We start from the raw sequence: 20,525 nt of genomic DNA on the forward strand, positions 1-20,525 counted from the left end.
AATTTAATTGGTTACATCTTGACAGGAAATGACTGGTTACTGATGAGTGAATCATTTCTGAATCAGTGTTCCATGTACAATGAAACTAATGACTTGTTAGAGGAAAGTCAACAATCAACACCAAATTTGAAGAAAGGAAAAGAAATCGGCGACAATATAGGATATAATTAAAATGACTTCAACTCAACCTACTTGGATATTAAAAGACAGAAAATGGATACAAGAACAATTATTGACACAGGCTAACAATCAAGCAAATGCATCAACAAGGAAGCCAAAAGAGCCTAAAACAACTTTTCCCTTCCTTCCTTCCTTCCTTCCTTCCTTCCTTCCTTCCTTCCTTCCTTCCTTCCTTCCTTCTTTCCTTCTCTCTCTCCCTCCCTCCCTCCCTTCCTTCCTTCCCTCCTTCTTTCCTTCCTTTTTTAAACCCATACTTTCTGTCTTAGAATTTATACTAAATATTGGATCTATGGCAGAAGAATGGTAAGGGCTAGGCAACTGGGGTTAGATAACTTATCCAGGGTCACACAGCTAGGAAGTGCCTGAAGGTGGATTTGAACTCAGGTCCTAATATTTGTTTTCCTTGTAAAGAGATATGGCAAATAATGGCAATATCATTTAAGAATATTCACTTGTTTGAAAAATCTTACTGAAGAGAGTGATAGCCAAAAGCAAGAGAGGGAAGAAACAATTTCAGAAAAAGTTCGGCAAGAGATTGAATTAAGCCAGGCCATTCAAAGGGCCTTTAAGGATGAAACTATAAGGGGTGCAACAAAGAGATGGAAAATGGATTGATTCCATTGACATTTCCATTATAAGATTTTTTTCTACATTGCTATTGGAATGGCCAAGTTTAGATTCCAGTACCAATGTCTCTGATAAGCTGAAGAGGCCCTAAAGATGGGAGAAAATGAAAATGGAGAAGGCAAGAAGAGTTGGAGTAGACTGAGTATCCACAGAAGAAGATGCTGGAGTCTACACAATCTTGAGGACCCTGAAGTTTTCATTATCTGAGGATTGGGAGGATATAGAAAAAGTGGAGAAAAGTCACAGAGTTTATTACTGTGGGAAAACAAAGGTGCCCAAGGGACACTAATCACTACCAACTCACTTTAGCAAGATATTTAGCAGAATGATCTACCTCTCTATTGAAATGTTCTTCCATCAAAATGTGAGAAAAGAATAGGTTTTCACACACAGACAAACACAAATCTATAGCAAACATCTTTATAGATGAAAAATCCACTAAAAGACACTGCGAATATATTGTACTTGTTTACCGATGACCAAAACAAATAAATAAAATAAATCAACTCCTCCCTAAAAAAAACACATACAAATAAGCAATACAATTGATTCTGTAGAGTAACAGAGCATTTTAGGGGTAGTATTTACCTTTGTGAATCTGCCTGTCTGAATTTGGATAGGACATATTCCTTTTTAGCCTCAGTTTACCCTCTTATAAAACGGGAGGCTTGGATTAGTTGACCTTTAAGGTTGTCGTTACTAAGTTTAAATCTATGATCTTACAACGAGTTAAGAATTAGGCAAAATGAACAAATAAGCCAACTCTTAGGGACCTTAGAAAGCTATACCTTCAAGCTGTTTGGTCTCATGAGAGGCAATGTGCCATGTTATAATTATCCTTGGAGTCAGAAAGATCTAGATACGAGTTCTACTTCTGGCACTTCCTGGCACTGTGACTCTGAGGAAAACCACTCACCCTCCCAGCAACCCAGGAACCTCTGAGATTTTAAGTTGCAGAGCCAGGACCAGAATGCACTGGGAGAGAGTCTCCTCATCAGGAATCTGAAGGAATCTTGAAAATTTTTTGGGGGGGTGGTGTGGGGGGAAGGTAAGGTCTCATGACATAGTCTTCCTCAAAGGCTTTTGTTGGTGTGAATTATTTAAGCCCCTTGAAAAGAGAAGGAGATCCTTTCTCAATTTATTTTATTCAACTCAACTACCGTTAAGATTCAACGGCCTACTTTACCCATCTGGTCAAAAATAAAGTCAACCAATAAGACCTCCAATTCTGGTTCAGCAGAAAACCCAGAGCATTCATTTCTTTTCATCTCTCTCTCTCTCTCTCTGTCTGTCTCTCTGTCTGTCTCTCTGTCTCTGTCTCTGTCTCTGTCTCTGTCTCTGTCTCTGTCTCTGTCTCTGTCTCTGTCTCTGTCTCTGTCTCTGTCTCTCTCCCTCTCTGTCTCTTTCTCTCTCTCCCTCTCTTTCTTTCTCTGTCTCTCTCTCTCCTTCTCTCTCCCTCTCTGTCTCTCTCTCTCTCTGTCTCTCTCTCTCTCTCTGTCTCTCTCTCTCTGTCTCTCTCTCTCTGTCTCTGTCTCTCTGTCTCTGTCTCTGTCTCTCTCTCTCTCTCTCTCTCTCTCTCTCTCTCTCTCTCTCAATGGAAAATTTCAGACTGATTACAGCAGAGAAAGGGAAGCAAAATCTTAATGAGAAAAGATCCTTCAACGTTGTAATTATCTTTATAAAACTAAGAGATGTTATAAAACCTGGGATAGAGAAGCCCAGTAGTATCGTACTGTCGCATTTAATTACATGGCATTCAATTTCTTTTCTTTTCTTTTTTTTTTTTAACCCCTCACCTTCTGTCTTAGAATCAATACTGTGTATTGGCTCCAAGACAGAAGAGTGGTAAGGGTGGGCAATGAGGGTTAAGTGACTTGCCCAGGGTCACCCAGCTGGGAATGGTCTGAGGCCAGATTTGAACCCAGGACCTCCTGTCTCTCAATCCATTGAGCCGCCCAGCTGCCCCCTGGCATTCTATTTCTGGATGGATCAAACGTTTTACGAAGGCCAGATAATGACAGACAGTAACAACATCTTGTCCCTCCCTTTTTACAAGGAGCCAGAAGCAGTGTTCAGTCAATGCTTATTGACATCCGGGTGCAAGTGGCAGCCCCATTCAATCTCTCACGACATTCGAGAGTCTTGGAGAGGTAAACACTCCCTCTTTTAGAGAAATCTGATCAGAAGCGTCTTGAGGACAGGGACTGTTTTTGTGTAGTCTTTGAGGCAGAGAGAGAGCTGGCCTCACAGCCAACAAGACCTGAATTCTGGTCCTACTTCTGACCCACTAGGCTTGTGATCTTGGGCAAGTCCCTTCAGCTATAAGTTGTAGAGAGGGAGCTGACCTGCACCAGGAGAGCGAGTTTTCTCTGCTGGAAGTTCCCTATCTCAATGGAATCACAAGTCCAGTCCTTATCCTCATGTGGTAGAAATGGATGGGCCAGTCTCAGAGCTAAAGGGACCTGGATTCAAGTCCTGCCTCGAGCACTTTTAAGGGCATCCGAAATGCTTTTTTGAACAAAAAGCTCAAGTTACATTCCCATTTGCATGAACATATAGTCCTTTAGAAACACAAAAATTGGAAGGAATCTTTGCTTCAATCCATCATTTTTATAAAGGAGGAAATTGAAACCCAGAGAAAGAAGGTGGTTTACTTACAGTCATAATGAAGCAATGAATCATTCCATATTTATTTTATACTTAATATATTCCAAGCCCTGTGCTTAGGGGTTTGCAAATATACAAAGATATGAAACAATTGTTCAAAGAGGGACAGTGAAGTAGGGGTCATGCCAACCCCAGAACTCCACCATTCTGTAAAACGGAGCACACTTTGTCTATATGAGTTCATATGATTACCCATTGCCATTTTCAAAAGTTGCTTTGAAACTTTTAAGGACCCTAAAAATCTGACTCAATCGATCCCACAGAAACTCTGGTAAATAAGGAGAGGAGATTTTATGATAGGTATTTTCCAAAGTGCAACTGAGGCAGAGGGAAGTTAAGGTTGGCCAATCCGTCAATGGCGGAGGGGAACCTAGATCCCGGATCTTTTGACTCTTAAAGCCTCTTGATCATCAGTTCTGAGTTATTCCAACCTCAGAACATATGAGAGCAGGAATGGCCCTACGGTGTCAGAACCATATTGTCAGCTCCTTCGGGTCAGAATAAGGTTATCTTTCATCTTTGCATCCCAAACTCAACCAAGCATAATTTTTTTGTCGTAGACCTTTAAGAAATGTTGCACATTTTGATGTGAATAGTGTTTGAAAGGTTCAGAAAGGGCTTATTGTGCGTCAACCATAAAATCATCTTTTACATAAGGAGAGGCGAGCCATACTATAAAGCCTGTCTTCCACCAGATGTTGAAATCATACAAGATGAAGGTACAAAATAAACCCACGAAATTGATGGAATTTCTGTATAATAACAATGAAATATAATCGGCAGTGAAAGAAAGGGAAATCTCATCTCAAATAATTGCAACTTTTATAATACACAATGTTTGGGAGTCAATCTACCAGAATCCACTCGATTTCTGCTTTGATTCAATTACAAAGTTCTCCTATAAGAAATAAAGAATAACTTGAATAGTGGGAGGGATATTCAGTGGTCATGGCTGGGCCATGCCAATACAATAAAAATGATAATATAATCCAAGTTAATTTAAAGATTTGGTGCTATTGTAATCAAATGGAATACTTTACAGAGCTAAATAAAATAATAACGAAGCTCACTTGGAGGAACAAAATTTGATTTAGACTATCAAGGAAAATCATGAGAAAAAGGAAAGAAGGAGGGGAAATAGTACTTTCGTATCTCAAACTCTACCAGAAAGTCGTAGTCAACAAAACCATTTGGTATTGGTTAGAAATAGGAGAATAGAACAGTGGAAAAGATTAGACAAAGGAGATTCAGAAGTGTTGAAATGCATTAACCTGGCATTACATAAACTGAAAAAAAAAATTACAGCAGGAAAAGATTCTCTATTTGATACCCAGTTGGGCAAACTGGAAAACAGAAATTAGATTTAGATAAATATTTTCTACAATAGTCTATAACGTATTAAAAATGGATTCGTGACCTGAATAATAAAGATTATACTAGAAAAGAGTGAGAAGAGAGGCAGATCACATACCTTTCACAGCAATGGGTAGGAGATGAAATCTTAATCAAACAAGGAAGAGAGCCAATTACAGAAGATAAAAGAGACCATTTGGATTACATAAAATTGAAAAGCTTTGCAAAACACAATCTTGCATCTAAGATAAGGAAGAAAGTAGACAAATGGGAAAGACTCTAAGTGTGAAGAGGACTTGTCATCTGAGATAGGCAACAAATGGCAATGTTGAAGACCAGAAGCCATTCTCGAATAGACAATTGGTCAAGTGATATGAACTAATAGTTCTCAAAAAAAAATGGCAAAGTATTCACATCCAGAGGAAAGAATGCTCCCAATCACCAATAACCAGAGAAATGCAAATGAAAATAACTGAGATTTCATCTCATACCTAACAACCTGGCAAAGATGCCAAAATGCGAAAACAGTCAAGGCTGGATGGTGGGAAATCTAGATATTGCAAAACCAAAATGTAGTCAATAAAGTTAAAAGAAAACTATAATGCAAGAGTTCTTGAAAGATCTACTAGTAGAAGCACTGTTTGACGATGTTTTCATTATGACATCATGCGAAGCGTAAAGCAGAGAGAACTGTGGGCCCCGGAGCGATAGCCACCAGCTCAGAGATGAAATGAAAGATGGCCTGCCTGTGGATAATGAGGTCCTACAGAGGGTCAGAGTGCGGATGATGGCGCGTTGAGTGCGTCAACCCTCTGGGCTGCCCCCCCCCAACATCATACTTCTACCTGCTCTGAAGACTAGTTGGGTTGGAGGCATTTAAGGAGGTGACATACTCGTGGCATGTTCTCTCCCAGTGACGGGCAGCTGATCGGTCACTGCTCCAGGAAGACCATGATCTCATCCAAGTGGGTATCCCCTTTAAACCCCCACGCCTGGCAACGAGTGAACACTCAGCCTTTTCTTGGAGACATCTGGAGAGAGGGAGAGATGAGAGAGACAGACAGAGATGGCCAGACAGACAGAGACAGAGACACACAGAGAGACAGAGGAGAGAAACAGAGAGAGACGGGGAGAGAGAATAAGAACAGAAGACCTTCTCGGGCAGCCCATTCCACTTTGGGGCAGCTGCCATTGTTAAGAAGTTGTTTGTTTTTTGCTACCAGCCCACATCTGCCTCTTTGTAACTTCTGCCCATTTGTCGTTCCTATTCTAGCACTCAGGGCCGAGCGGAGTAAGGCTATTCCATTTTACTCGGGGCGGCCCTTCCAATAGGCGATGGCAGCCGAAGCCTTTTCTTCCCCAGGCTTAGAACTACCTCCACGTTGCTCCTTGGATTTGCATCCAGCACAGTGAGGACTCTTTATGCCCCTGGTGACAGGAGGCGAAGACTGTGCCCATGAGGGATAGTCTCTGCTCTTGCTCACTCAGCTGGAGACGGGGGGAGACGGGCACCGGGGTTGGCACAACCATTTCAATCTGAATTCTCAGCTAAGGTGGAGCTGATCTGCCCCAGGACGGATGCCTTCTGCCATGAGCCTAATCCTGTCCACACAAGTGTGTGACAACACAATAGCTCTTTCCTCTAGGCCTGACTTCCATGTTCCTCTCAGACTCTTGAATATCCCAAATCTCCAATCTTGAGGAAGAAACCAAATCTACATTTTTCTGGTTACCCAATTTCCATTTTATAGCCGTGGGCCTGACCCTCCGAAGGCTCACTAAGAACGGCTGAAAAGCTATGAAATTGGTTGGCTTAAAAGTCTTAAGTGCTCAATCCAGCCTTCAGAGGTCTGTTAACTACGATATTCAGTCAGCTGGGAAATCTCACTGCCAATAGCGTAGGCTGTTGAGGGGGAGCTTTGGGGAAGACGATCGCTGATTTTCAATAAACATTTATTGAGCGCCTCCCAGCCCAGGACACCGTCCTAGCCTCTGGGGATGGGAAAACGAGAACCAGCGTCCTTGCGTCCTTGCCCTCAATGATTTTATATCCAGAGGAGTGGGTACAAAGGAGCAAACATCACTCTATACAAAAGGCCAACAAAGGGACAGTCTAAGAGGGAGGGAGTGCCAGACAATCAGAGAGAGGCTCAGGGATGAGCTCCTCTCAAAGGTGGCTCCACAGATGGACTTTTTTTTTTTTTAAACCCTTAACTTCGGTGTATTGTCTCATAGGTGGAAGAGTGGTAAGGGTGGGCAATGGGGGTCAAGTGACTTGCCCAGGGTCACACAGCTGGGAAGTGTCTGAGGCCAGATTTGAACCTAGGACCTCCCGTCTCTAGGCCTGACTCTCAATCCACTGAGCTACCCAGCTGCCCCCCACAGATGGACTTTTGAGAAAGCTCCAGAACCCAAGAGGCCAAGGTGGGAAAGATGAGAGTTGCAGGCATGGAGGGAGAAGATGGGATGCTGGTGATCTGGACGAGCTAGGAGGCCAGCTAGCTGGCATAGGAAGTCTAGGAAAAGGAATCATGAAAGAAGTCTGGGAAGAGAGGGAAGGGCTTTAAACTCCTAGCGGATGAGCTGCTTCTTTACTCTGGAGCCAAAAAGAATTGATCCGGATTTTTGAGCAGGTGAATTATTCAAATTCATTTCTTAATCTAGACCAGAGGTTTGTATCTTTTTCCCCTGTTTATTCTGGAGCCCTTTGGAAGCTTGGCAAAGTCTGTGGATCCCTTCTCAGAATCATAGTTTTAAATTCATAAACTAAAATATATTAGAATGAATGACAAAGGAAAATAATTATGTTGAAATAGTTCATCCATCTATTACTGTCTCTCTCTCCCCCTCCCCCCCCATTTGACTATTTGAGAGTCAGATCCAGAGATGGGAGGTCCTGGGTTCCAATCTGGCCTCAGATACTTCCTAACTGTGTGATCCTGGGTGAGTCACTTGGCCCCCAGCCCTTACGACTCTTCTGCCTTGGAACCAATACGTAATATTGCCTCTGGAATGGAAAGTGAGGGTTTAAAAAAACAATTCATGGAACTCAGGCCCTCCGTCCTCAACTACCCATAGGAAAAAATGCAGCAATTCTTACCAGTTACAGGATGTGAATATTTCTTTTTTTAGAGCATGCAACAACAATAACAGTAGAGCCGATAATGGTGGTAGTAGTACTCATAGTAGTGATAACAATAATTAACAATAACAATAGCAGTTGTGTGGCATAGTGGATAGAGGCAGGAAGACCTGGGTTCAAATCCTGCCTCTGGCACATACTGGCTCCACGATCCTAGGTAGAAGTGCCTCCTGGCAGTTCTTAAAAGCTAAAAGTTACAAACTAGTTTCCAGCCTTCTTTGGTAGAGGGATTCCCCTCACCAGGAGTCCCCTCTACCAATGAAGGCAGAGGCCCGACCTCAGCTAATGCTGATGGTGAGGGTTGTGAACCACCGGGGACAAAGCCCTTGGAGGGGGCAGGATGCTCGGCGAACGCTATCTCGTTCCTGTTCCCCAGTCCCGGGAGACGGGCTTAATGCTTTTTTGGCTGCCAGTGTCAGAACCGTTCTGGCTCGTAAACATGGCCCACACTTAGGGCTCCTGCTCGAGGAAGCTCATTAATGGACGAATCCAACAGTGATTACATTCCCCATTTATCCCTGGAGATTACTTTGGCCAAAAGTAATTTCCAGGCCAGGCTTTAAATGTTAACTAACCGAAGATATAAAACCCATCGGTGCCCGCCCGCACCCACTCGCCCTCGGAGAAGGGAGAGCATTCACGATGACGCGCTCCAGCCCTGCCCTCCGAGGGGGCATCAGGGCCAAGTCAGGGCCGGGGGACGGAACCTGCCGGTTTGGCCCTGCGGCTTCCAGCTCGACGACGGACTCATCAATAATACTCTTGGGGGAAATCGTTCCGGTGACCTCGTCCTCCAAAGGATTTCAGAATTTGTGAACAAGAATTAGTGAGCTTTCTAAAGCCATGACTTTGGAGAGTTGTTTAAAAAGAGAGGAAGGGAAGAAGGGAAGAAAACGAGGGAAAAACAGGAAGGAAAGAAAGAAGGAAATGAGGGAGATCATGCCCTGTTACAGAAAGGATTATTATTACTGTTAATAATAATGTTATTATCATTATCAGCAATAGTGAGGGCTTTAAAGATTGGTGAAATACTTCACACATGTTAAACTCCTTCTATCCTCAGAAAAATCCTGGGAGGAAGGCGCTATTGTCATTCCTATTTTACAGAAAAAGAAACCGAGGCATGGTTAAGTGTTAAGTGACTTGCTCAGGGTCATCCTGCGAGTAAGTGTGTCTGAGGCTGAATCTGAACTCAGATCTTCCTGACCCTAGTCCTGGTCTTGTATCCACTCAGCCTGTGATCGCTGACATTGCTATGATTGTTAATAGTAATAATGATCACAGTAAAGGTGTTGCTCAGGGGCCAGCGCATGGGTTACGAGGCTTGGGTCCAGCCTTGGCTCCACTTTTTTGGACTATGGGATGGCACAAGTTCTAGGATCCTGACTCAGGAGCTGAAAAGGTCCTCAGGAGGCATCAGACCACAAGGTCTTTGGGGAGCGGGAGCCCCCCTCTCTCGCCCTGTCTGGAGGCCCAGTAGCCACTCCCAGAGCTCATTAGTGTGGGAGCTTAGACTCACTCCATTTCTGATCTGGGACGGTATTGATCCCTCATTCTGAGGCTATTGGTGCTAGAATTAGGAAGACCCCCAATCAGCTGCTCAGAGCTCCCTAAGGCCTCCCTTCCTCTTCCTCTCCCTCTGGCAGGGACTGTGGGCAGGCACCGCCACACGGAGCCCTCTCCCACCTCTTCTGCACCAACCCAGTGACCACATCTTTGCTGGATCGCATCGCATATCCTGCCCCCTAACTTTGAGTGTCCCCCCAAAGAGCCGTCCTGGACTCTCTTCTCTCTCCAGCCTCTGCCTCATGGGGATCTCATTTCATCCATGGATTCCAACATCTCTATACAGTTGACTCCCGACTCTCTCCACCTATTTCCAGGCCTTCCCTTGAGCTCCTGCCTTGCATCACCAGCTGTCTCCTATGAAATTGCCACTTGGACGTCCCATTGGTTTCTCAAATACAATGTGTTTGAAATAGAACCTGGAAGCTTCCTTTCTCATGGCCGTCCCTTTCCCCAATGCCCTCATTCAGTTGGGGGCACCACCATCTTTCCAGGCACCCAGATTTCCGACTTCTGCGTCATCCTGGGTCTTCAGTCTCCCTCAGTGACCTATTTCCCCCTCCCCTCGATCTAATCATTTAGCCAGTCTGGTAGTTTGCCCACAACTCATGCCTAAACGACACCCAAATAGCTTTCTCAGTGTCCCTCTTCTCTCTTGCCACTGGAACTCATCACCATCAGCCCGAGTGACCGTAACAGCTTCCTCTTTCAGAGAGCCACTGAAATGAGTTTCCCAAAGCACTCTCCTGCATCAAAACTGTCAATAATCTCTAGGACCTAAAGTCCTCAACCTTTCCATGAGATCCTCACAATCTCCTTCCAGCCTGCTTCAGATTCACTACTTTTTGTGTCCCTTCATGTATTTTCTACCCTTCAGCCCACCAGTTCCATTTGCTGTTCCACACTTTGGCACTCCATTTCCCACCTCCTGCCTTTGCAGAGATGCTTCTCCTACCAGGAATGCCCTTTCCCCTCCACTCCATCTCTCGGAAATCCCTTGGGACATCTTCTACCATTTTTTTCTGCCCTTCCTTGCCAGTGGAGCTCCCTCTCTCCCCCTCCTCAAATTCTCCTACATTTCCTTCTCTGATTACATCATCATAGGATGGAAGTTCCTAGGAAGCAGAGACCGTTTTCCATTTTTCTCTTTGTGTTCCCACCACCTCCCACAGTGCCTGGCCCAGAGTAGGTGTTTGTAAATGTTTGTTGAATTGACTTGAATGAGTCCCTCCCTGCTCAGTGGGAAGGCCCTTGGTATATCGTCTGTTCAAAGCTCCCACTCGAAGTTTTCATCTGGTCATGGTTAGGAAGCTAGAGATGGCACACGTGGGAGAGATGGCACCCGGAAGAGACCCTACAGATCACCCAAGCCAGTTCTGGGAAACTGGGGTTTAGAGAGAGAGAATGGCACTTGTCCAAAGTCACACGGTCTGAGGCAGGCCAGATGTGGGAGCCAGGACTCCTGGGACCCAAATCAATCACCATTCCACCTGGTCCAGGAGGTAGAACCTGGCTGCATTACTTCTCCCCTGGCCTGGCCCATCAGAACCATGGGCCCCCTCTCTGGAATGAGAAGGCAGCAGTACAGGCAGCTTTCCTCTGTGAGCAGAATCCCGTCGGCTCCCTCCTCCACAAGGAGGACAAGAGACGAGGTGGGACAAGTGGAAGATGGGAGAGAAGCCGCAGCGGCGGCCGGCTGTGGAGAGCTGACTGGTTGGCGTGACCTTTGTCTCCCTCTGGACTTCTGTGATTAATTCACCAACCTCGTTGTGAACTTTCTTTCCAACGAAGTAAATTAAAGCTCCCACCCTTTGAACGGGAAGGAAGGAATAGTAAATGAGCAACTAAGTCGAAAAGACTTTGGAAAGTGCAAGCTCAGCAAAGGGAAAAGTGCTGAGAATGGACTCTCTGCCGGTAGCTTCAATGATTATTTAGGCAATCTGGTGAATTTGTATCGATGTCTTCCCCATTACAAAGCTCTTTTCATGACTGGACCTTTTCCAGAAACCAGGGGGGTGAAAACCTCGGATTTATCATCGTAGCAAACCCCTGGTGGATGGGGACCTTCCCTCCACCCTACACTGGCAGACGGGTCTGCATTCTGGATCAGCTTGGAGACCTGCCCAAGACATTTAGAGATGAAGGCGGCTGCCCAGGAGCAAAGAGATAAAACGAGTCCTGGGCAGAATTTGAATCTAGAGTTGATGGATTCCAAGGCTGTCCCTCTCCACTAGGCATCTTTCCATTTGCCTTTCATGGTTTTCAACATCTCTGGGCAATTTGGCCGTCTTGACCAGCCTCCACAATCTCTCTGCAAAGATGAACAGATGAAGGACTGGGGGCTGAATTCCTCCACCTTGGAGGGTAAGACGACTCCGTTTCCTCCTCCCCTGTGCGGATGTTGAAGATGGGATTACTGGTCCCATCCCCCAGTGGACTGGACCAGAGTTGCATGCTCAGAACATCTATACATCATCTCAGGACTTCAAAGATAGCTATGACCTAGGATTAAGCTTTTTTTTTTTTTTAACCCCTTACCTTCCATCTTAGAATCAATATTAAGAATTGGATCCAAGAAAGAGAGCGGTGAGGGCTGGGCAATGAGGGTTAAACAACTTGCCCAGGGTCACACACGTAGAAAGTGTCTGAGGCTGGATTTGAACCCAGGACCTCCCATTTCTAGGTTTGGCTCTCAATCCACTGAGTCACCTAGCTGCCCCCTAGGATTAGGCTTTAAAACAAATTTCCTAAAGCCTGTGAGCCAATGTAATTATCCTATTTTGCAGCATGTAATACTGAGGTACAGAGACGGAGTCACCTATTTCCCTCTGGATGCCCACGTTAAAAGGAAGAACAGGTTGTGTCAGCTAGTTCATAGCTAGCTTAGACTGTTTTGCTCCTCTATATTTAGTTTGATATTAACCCATCGCTGCCCTTTAGAATCACAGAATCCTCAGGAGGGAAGATGCCCCAAAGGTACAATGTGAACCCACTTTAGACGGTGGGTCATTTAGATTGTGACCAAGGCACACCAAGCCAATCCAACATGTATTTATTAAGTGCTAGAACAGGCGCTGGAGATATAAAACCAAGAAATGTAGCTGTCACAGGGTCCTGGATCCATAGCTTTGAAGGACCTGGGAAGCCATCAAGTCCAAACCCTTCATTTTGCAGAAATGGAAATCAAGGCACAGAGAGGTTAAGAACTTTGTCCAAGGTTAAAGGTGTCGGAGGCAGGATTTGAACTCAGATCTACCTGACTCTGGTGTCCCCTGTGGCTCAGAGGCAATCGGGACGCCCATTAGAAGTACAAGTATTACAACTCGAGCACAGCGGTAATCTGCCGCTGTCCCCCGCGCAGGAGCCCTTCCTTAAAGGCTTGCAGCTCCCTCCTGAGCAGCCCGTTTGTTGGGGGATTTCTCCTGACACCCACCCCAAGACGCGATCTTTGGACTGTCCAATCACTGCAGCCAAGAGAACAAAGTCGAGGCTTCCTTCCGGGACAGCCTTTCAAACCCATGAAGAAAGGTCTCCTTCCCGCCTGGAGTCTTTCCTTCTCCGGGTGAACCTCTCCTCTCCCTGACCCCCCCATGATCCAGCCAACTTGATGTCCAGGTCCTTCCCCCGGGCCGTCTGGCCTCTGAATGGCCTCCAGCTTATGGACATCCTTCCTGAACTGGGCACCTTCTCCCAAAGGAGCCTCCCTCCCTGGGACTAGCCTTTCTGCCAGGCTGGAGAAGGAGCAAGAATGTTCCGGTACCAGCACCGTAGCGAGCCCCGTGTGACGGACTGGCGGAATTCAAGCAAAAATGGCATAAACGCCTGGGATTGTTTCTGTGGGGGGGAAGCCTGGCTAGGCGGCCTTCACATTCCCTTCCAGCCTCATGATTCTATGATCCGGTCATAGAATAATCCAATCTAAAACATCTGTTTGAATTGGGTTATAATCTTTGCTTCTAAATGACAAGAAGAATTAGGTCTCGGCTTCTCCTGCAAGAAAGATCTCGACCCGCCTGCTAGAGGCTCCATTTCCCATCAGACGGCTCTGTGACCCTCCCAGGGGATGATGGCCGCCGCCGCCATAATGACGGCGAACAGGAACCGCCATTTATATGGCTCGGACGCTGCGCCAGGCATTGTCCTGAGCTCTTCACGATAACTATTTCATCTGATCTCATGATAACCCGGGCGGGGGGGAGAATGCCATTAAATCCCCATTTTACAGATGGAGAAACTAAGGCAAACTGAGGTTAAGTGACAATTACTCAGTGTCTGAAGCCGGACTTGAACGAGAGTCTCCCCAGCTCTATGCGCTGTGGAACACTCTGGCTGCCTTTCTAATATTTTCCTTGTGAGAAATTTCTTTTTTGGAAGCTTCCACGGACGGAAAGTTGGAGGAGACCTTCTGCACGAATGTTCACGGGAGGCCCCGGCGCAGCGAGAAGCGCCGCATTTACTCACCCGGTGGATGGGTTCATGATGCAGCCTCCTTTATCGGTCACCGACTGACAGTGGCAGCCGCGCTCCAGCGTGTCATGGTTCATCCCCAGATTGTGGCCGAGCTCGTGGGCCAGCGTGACGGCTGCGCCGAGAGGGCTGTCTGAGTGATCCTCAAAGAAAGATGGAAACACAGAGTCACTGGCTCACTCTTACCTGCCACGAACTCTCAGCTTGCTGCGGCCCCCCCCGGAAAGCATGTACGCAGCTTCTTAGCCCCAAAGAAGAGTCTTTTTTACACGTATAAACATAGTCTGGTCATGTGTGTCCTCTTCATGTTTTCCCTGGTACAGTGCTCCTCATATTCACATGTAGGGGACGGGGTAGAATCTTCTCCTGTCACCTAATCTATGATGCTATTCAATTAAATGCCTTTTGTTTTGAACTAATATGTCTCCTGGATGGATGAAAGAGGAGGCACACTTATGGGGGCTCACGGGCTGTGCTTTGAGTGTGCTGGCTGATACGCAGCATCGGAGCCTTGGGATAGCTTTTTGGGGGGCTGCATGTGGGCGAGTGGGCACCCTAATGGCTCTGTGTATTGGTAGCATCAGATTAGTTGGAGATGCCTCCTGGCAAGCCATTCAGACCTTCCCTCTTGTTTTTCAAGCTCTCCATGTCTTCCCCAGAATGAAATGGTTCATGTTCCCTTCCCCTCCCTGCTTTTTGAGTTTCCTCATTAGTCATTATTTTATTTGGACCACCACAATATAAATTCATTTTCCCCTCTGGGGGCAGAAAAACCAATCTTTCCACTTTTATTAAGGTCTCTTTTTGCTCTGGATTATGCCAAAATAAAATAAGTGGATCAGTGGATGGAGAGCCAGGCCTAGAGACGGGAGGTCCTGGGTTCCAATCTGGCCTCAGACATTTCCTAGCTGTGTGACCTTGGACAAGTCACTTACCCCTGGTGCCTAGACCTTACCACTCTTCTGCCTTGGAACCAATACACAGTAGTGATTCTAAGACAGAAGGTGAGGGGTTAAAAATAAATAAACCAAATGAGTATGGAAAGGCAGGGAGCAGGCGTCACCCAGTGCGCCCCTCTCACCAGCTCCAGACTACTCGGCGTCTTTCTTCTTCTTATCAGTTACCAGGGGAATTCCTCACTCCACCGTTGTTGCCAAATGGACCGACGAAGACGCAAGCCTAACCAGGCTTCCTCCTCCCTGGGCAGCCGTTCCAAGAAAGGACTTCGGGGGGCCCAGATGCAATGCCTGGTAAGTGACTGCTTAGACTGCAGAGATTTCGGATGGATACCAAAGAAGTCCCCCAAGAACAGAAGACTCGGGCAGGAGGGTGGAAGCAACGGGAGCTCGTGGAAGGATGCCGTTAGACTTTGCTCTCAATTAGGAAAAGGCTCTCCTTCGGGGCTTGCGATTACCCAGTGTCTAGAGATTTTAAATGAGCTTTTGGAGGGTGGCGGGAGGGCATTGTTTAAATAATCAGAGAAGATGGGGCGCCAAGGGCAGAGAGCAGCGTGCAGCCAAGGAGTCTTGGGTTCAAGTCCTGCTTCAGACATACACTGACCCAGCTACCACTCATGCTTTGCCCACCTGACAGCGTCCTACGAGAATCGAGGGGCCGCTGCCTCCTTGCCACAAGAAGACTGTGCCAGCGGGGCGCTTTTATCTACCTACGAGACTGGGCCATCCGTCTCTTTCAGAAGAGGCTAAAGTTGGCCATCGTTTAAGCTGCACTGGGGACAGGCACGGTGAGACGTCTATCTGTCTCCCCCGACCCCCCTCTCGGCACACGACCGGCACCTAGTCAGGGCTTGATAAATATTCATTGGTTGGGTGTGTCGATCACCCAAGCTGGGGGATTGCCGAAAGCCCAAAGGGTTGGGGCTCGGGAAGCCGGAGCAGGGACTCGACCGCTCGCCAATGGATCGATCGATCAATCCAAGACGGGAGGTCAGGAGCAAACTCAGCTTCCCGCCGGCTCTCTCCACACCGTCTTTCCGGCCTCGAATCGAGGGGCTCGTATTAATTTTATGGATGCGAATCCTTTTAATGGATTTTTTAGCCATAAAGACAGAGCGGGACTGGGAGAGTCGGGGGGCTCTGGCCCAGCCGGTTCTTCTCCCGGACCCGGTCAGGCTCCTCAACGCACTTCGGCGTTCTGGAGCCGCCTGCCAGAGTCACTTAACGTCTCACCCGGCCACATGTTTCTTTCTGCGGAAGCTCCAAAGAGCCTTTCCTCGTGGCCGCTGGTTGCTAAATTAGCAGAATAAATCTTCTGACAATTAAGCGGAACCTTCAGTCCAAGAGGCCCGTCCCAGAACGTCTTTTCTGGCCAAGTCGCTCGAATTAGGCCGCCGCCGTGATCACGCTTTTCTGCAGCTTCTTCGGGGCAGGAAACGTGGGAGAGTGTTGGAAGGCCGGCGGCGCGACGGGTGTCAAAACAAACTCCTCGCCAGTCGGAGCCTGGCTCTAGGCATGTGAATTGTTAAGGAAGGGGGGCTTTGGGAGGCCCGAGGATGGGAGCGGAACTGCGGATTAGGGATGTCTCCCTTCTCCGGGAAACCTCTGAAAAATGACTCGCAACGAGCCCGGAGCCAAGGACACCCGACCTCTCAGCAAGGCCCATCCGAGGGCTCCGAATGGAGGGAAAACTCACAAAAACAGGATTGGGGAGCAGAGACGATCGTCTGCCTTCCTTTGTACCTGCAGGGCTTTGCCCAGCGCCCGGCACCTATTAGCCATTTAATAAATGATTATTTACTGACTGAAATGACTTCTGTGAGGTCTCGGACCCCGACTGGCGAAGCCCCCTTAACCCGCCCGTGAGGTGTGTGTTTCCATTACCTTCTGGCCATGCCCCAAAGCGGATGGCAAATGTTTGTCACGCGGGCTCGTGGGAAGATCCGTTTAGGAAGTAAATGCGTGAGGAGGAACTACTGGGCTGTGGCGAAGAGCCCTTTCCTCTCCCACATACAACGGCTTCCTTTGAAAGACTCTCCTTAAGAAATGGGGGGGGGGGATTTTTAAAGGATTCTGGGAAGGGTAAAACGACTTTGTTGTGGAATAGAGACAGCAGGGCCCGGCTAAGAATAGGCCTCGTCTGATTTCTGGCCCCCTCAGAGCACTAAATAGGCAGAAGAAGCACCGGACACACACACACTCCTCTGACAGGCTTGGCGGGGCTGCTCCGGGGGTCACACCTCAAAACTAGCTATTGTCTCAGTCCTGTCCTCCCCGGCATCCTCGGTCCCAGTTTGTCCTGTCCCAAACACACACATAAACATGGCGGAGTCCCTCTTATCACAACAATCGGCCTTTCAGATCCTCTTTCCAAGGTGCAAATTGTCCTGACCATTAGCCTGGAGGTCCCACAGCATCTGTGATGACCACCGAGTCAAGCCCCCTCACCTCGGACTGTGATCTCAGAGCAAACTCAGCACGGACCTGATTCAGTGACTTTGGGCCAAAGCTAAGTGGCCAGAGCCCGTGCGCAGAGCGGCTCGAGCCAAGGCTCCCGTCCCCACGTTGAGCGACTGGACCAGTTTCCAGGCCCGCTCGGAATCGTGGCAATCGTGAGGAATTTTCTTTCTCTCTTCGCTAAGTCTAGTTGGCTGTCCAGAAACTTATGTAGAAACAAGTGCGAGGGAATAACTGGAGTTTCAGTTGTCATGAAATGTGAAAAACAATTGGGAAAAAGCCTCTATGAAAAATGATCACATTTGTAAAGCTATCCTGGCGGGGAAAAGGGGAAAGAAAGTCTCTGGGGGCCCCCCACCTCTGCTCCCTTTGCTTACCATGACCACACCTCCAGACTGCTCGGCGGTGCACATGCTCATGATGGGCGCCATCCCAATGGTGGTTCCTTGGAAGTAGACCCCACTGGGAAAGGAAATAAGATCACGATTTACATGGAAATAGAAGTGACGTAAAACACGAGAGAGCGTTTGGTGCGCTTTGAACGACGTCCTCTTTATAAAGGCTCCCGGGGCCAGGAAAACCCGCTAAAAGGCCAAGAGGAGGGAAGGCAGGGAATCTGGGAGCGATGGCTAGAAGCAATCTAATATTCCTGGAGCATTTTCATCCTTCAAGAGTGATTTGTGTCGTTTCATAGACAGCTGTATTGATCATTTACCTACATGATATAGCAAAAGGTAATTAGAAGGTTAGAAATAAACTTCTTCTGGGACTAGTTGAAGAGTCACCCGGGGGTTAAATTAATCTCTTTTTAAAGAATTATGAATCACACTATGGAGGCTATGTAATAGTTTGTGATTCGCTATTATACCCTCCTCAAGGATAAAATACAAACTCTTCAGCTTGGCCTTGCCATCATTTGACTTCCACTTACCTTTCCATATTTGTTTCATATGATTCTCCTTCATATGCTCTGTCTTCCTGCAGAACTCATTCTATCACCTGTTTTCCTGCCTTTGCACAGGCTGTCCTTTATACCAGAAATGTACTGTCTCCTCAAAATAATTCCTTAATGTTCCCCTTGAACCAATGCAATAAATCATTCAGGTCATAATTCTAGTGTTTTTGTTCAGTTCTTGTTTGTTTACCTTTTTGCTAGATTTGCTCATTTCTGATAGAGGAACATTAAAGTCACCTATAATTATTACATTAACATATAGATAATATATACACATATATGTGTATGTATTTTAGCAATTGAATTATTTTTTCTTCATAAATGTATAGCCATGCAAGTTGGAGCATATGAATTTAGTATTGAGATTAGTTCATTAGTCTATGATTCTTTTAAGCATAATAGAGTTTCCTTGTTCATCTCCCTGGATATTGTGAATTTTTATTTCTTCTTTGATTGAATGACTATAACTATTATATTTGAGGGGGTCCGTCTTGTAAACAGACAATTTTGCTCTAGCATCTAATTTTCATTTTGTATGAATCTACTCTATAGGTATGCCTTTTGTTTTCTTTCCTGTCACTTTCTCTTATTGTTTTCTTTCATTTTTTAATCTATTAACCCTTAAAACTATAGTTGTTGGGCTTGAGTTTTCCTCCTTAATTTCTTTTTTTTGGTCCTCTCCCCCAAATAATATTGATAATAACAATATTCATACTAATATCAGCAATTATTGACACGTGAGAGGCAGTGGGGTAGTCTGAGAGTCAGAAATAGCCAGGTTCACGTGCTGTCTTGGAGACTTACTGACTGTGTGACCTTAGGTAAGTCAATCAGCCAGTGTCCCAGGTGGCTCTTAAAGACTAGAAGATGAAAGATAGCTCCTCCACAGGTCTAGAACGTCAGTAATAATAATATCAAACCTCTAACGTTTCTATAGTAAAAAGGGACATCTGGGTGGGTTGTCTCCGCTTATTGAATAAGAGCTCCTGAGAGCAGCCGCCTATTTTTGTGTCTCCAGGTGGTGGGCGGCGATCCGCTCGGCGCTCCTGACGCCGCATGGGCCATTTGGGGGTCGCCACTAGGACATTTTTCCTTAGCTGAAGCCAAAGGGCAGCTTTTGGGAAGACCCACCCAGGGCTCTGGTTCTGCCTTCGGGGACCAGGCGGAATAAGCCGACATCAGTTTCCACACAGAAGGGATCGGACCCAGCATGGAGCTTCTCTGGGCCACACACGACTCCAGGGGGCTGCGGGTTCTGCCGTGATGCTGTGGATGGGGAAGGCTCTTTGGGCCAGTTAAGGCCCAGCAGAGTTTGGGAAACATCGAGTGTTGGACTAAACGGGGATGGAGCCAGGGAAGACGACGCATTAGCTCGCCTCTCAATGGGAAGTTCTAGATTTAGTGTCGCTGGGCCTGAATTCGAGTCCTGGCTCTCTCATTTGTCACCCTAGAGACTCTGGGCAAGTCACTTAACCTGGCACGCCTCCCTTTCCCTATCTGTAAAATGAGGGTATTGGACCAACGGCTCCGGCTTCTCTTCCAGCTCTCGGCTATGATCTTGTACTTCGCTATTTTGAAACTGCTTTATAGGCGCCTTTTGCTTTTGCCCACATCTCTCCAGGCTATTTCCTGCCGCTGTTCTCCTTATTCCCTATTTTTAACAAAGGAACGTAAAGTTGCAGTGTCTGGCCGTGGCCGTGTAAGCCATGGACGGTCTTCCGTCTCTGCCCAGAAAGGAAGGAGGAGATCCGCCAGTGGGCAAGGATTTACTACAAGCGCCTACTGTGTGCCGGCTGCGGGGCCACGCCGGCAATGGGGGAGGCCCCGGGGGGAGGGGAGGGGAGAAGGAAGGGAGGCACAAGAACCCCGGCACCTCGGAAAACTGGGTGGAAACGGGTCACCGGAATAAAAATAATAAAGAAAATGCACAGAAAAAGGAAATATTGAACCAAAAACCCAATGAAGGAGTTTCTGTTTCTTTAGGGGAGGCGACCCGTACACGCAGCTGCACATTGAGGGCAGGCAGGAAAGGGTTTGGGGGAAGCCCAGTCACGGGAGGGGGGCCTCCTGGGGAGGGGTGGGCTTCCTGGGGAGGGGGGGCCTCCCGGGGAGGGGGGCCTCCCGGGGAGGGGGGGCTTCCTGGGGAGGGGGGGCC

The 20,525-nt window shown here is 47.1% G+C and overlaps 1 protein-coding gene across 1 annotated transcript in view; it reads right to left on the reverse strand.

Annotated features, from left to right (window-relative positions):
* The window catches only part of ADAM12 (ADAM metallopeptidase domain 12), a 377,713-nt gene that overhangs the window by 76,193 nt on the left and 280,995 nt on the right, over positions 1–20,525 (reverse strand). The window contains exons 12-13 of the mRNA XM_044660350.1: positions 17,793–17,877; positions 13,997–14,145 (exon numbers count right to left, since the gene is read on the reverse strand). Of these exons, the coding sequence (XP_044516285.1) occupies positions 13,997–14,145; positions 17,793–17,877 (234 nt within the window). The remainder of the gene's footprint in view (positions 1–13,996; positions 14,146–17,792; positions 17,878–20,525) is intronic.

Source organism: Gracilinanus agilis, chromosome 2 (assembly GCF_016433145.1).
Source record: "Gracilinanus agilis isolate LMUSP501 chromosome 2, AgileGrace, whole genome shotgun sequence".
NCBI classification, from domain to species: Eukaryota; Metazoa; Chordata; class Mammalia; order Didelphimorphia; family Didelphidae; genus Gracilinanus; species Gracilinanus agilis.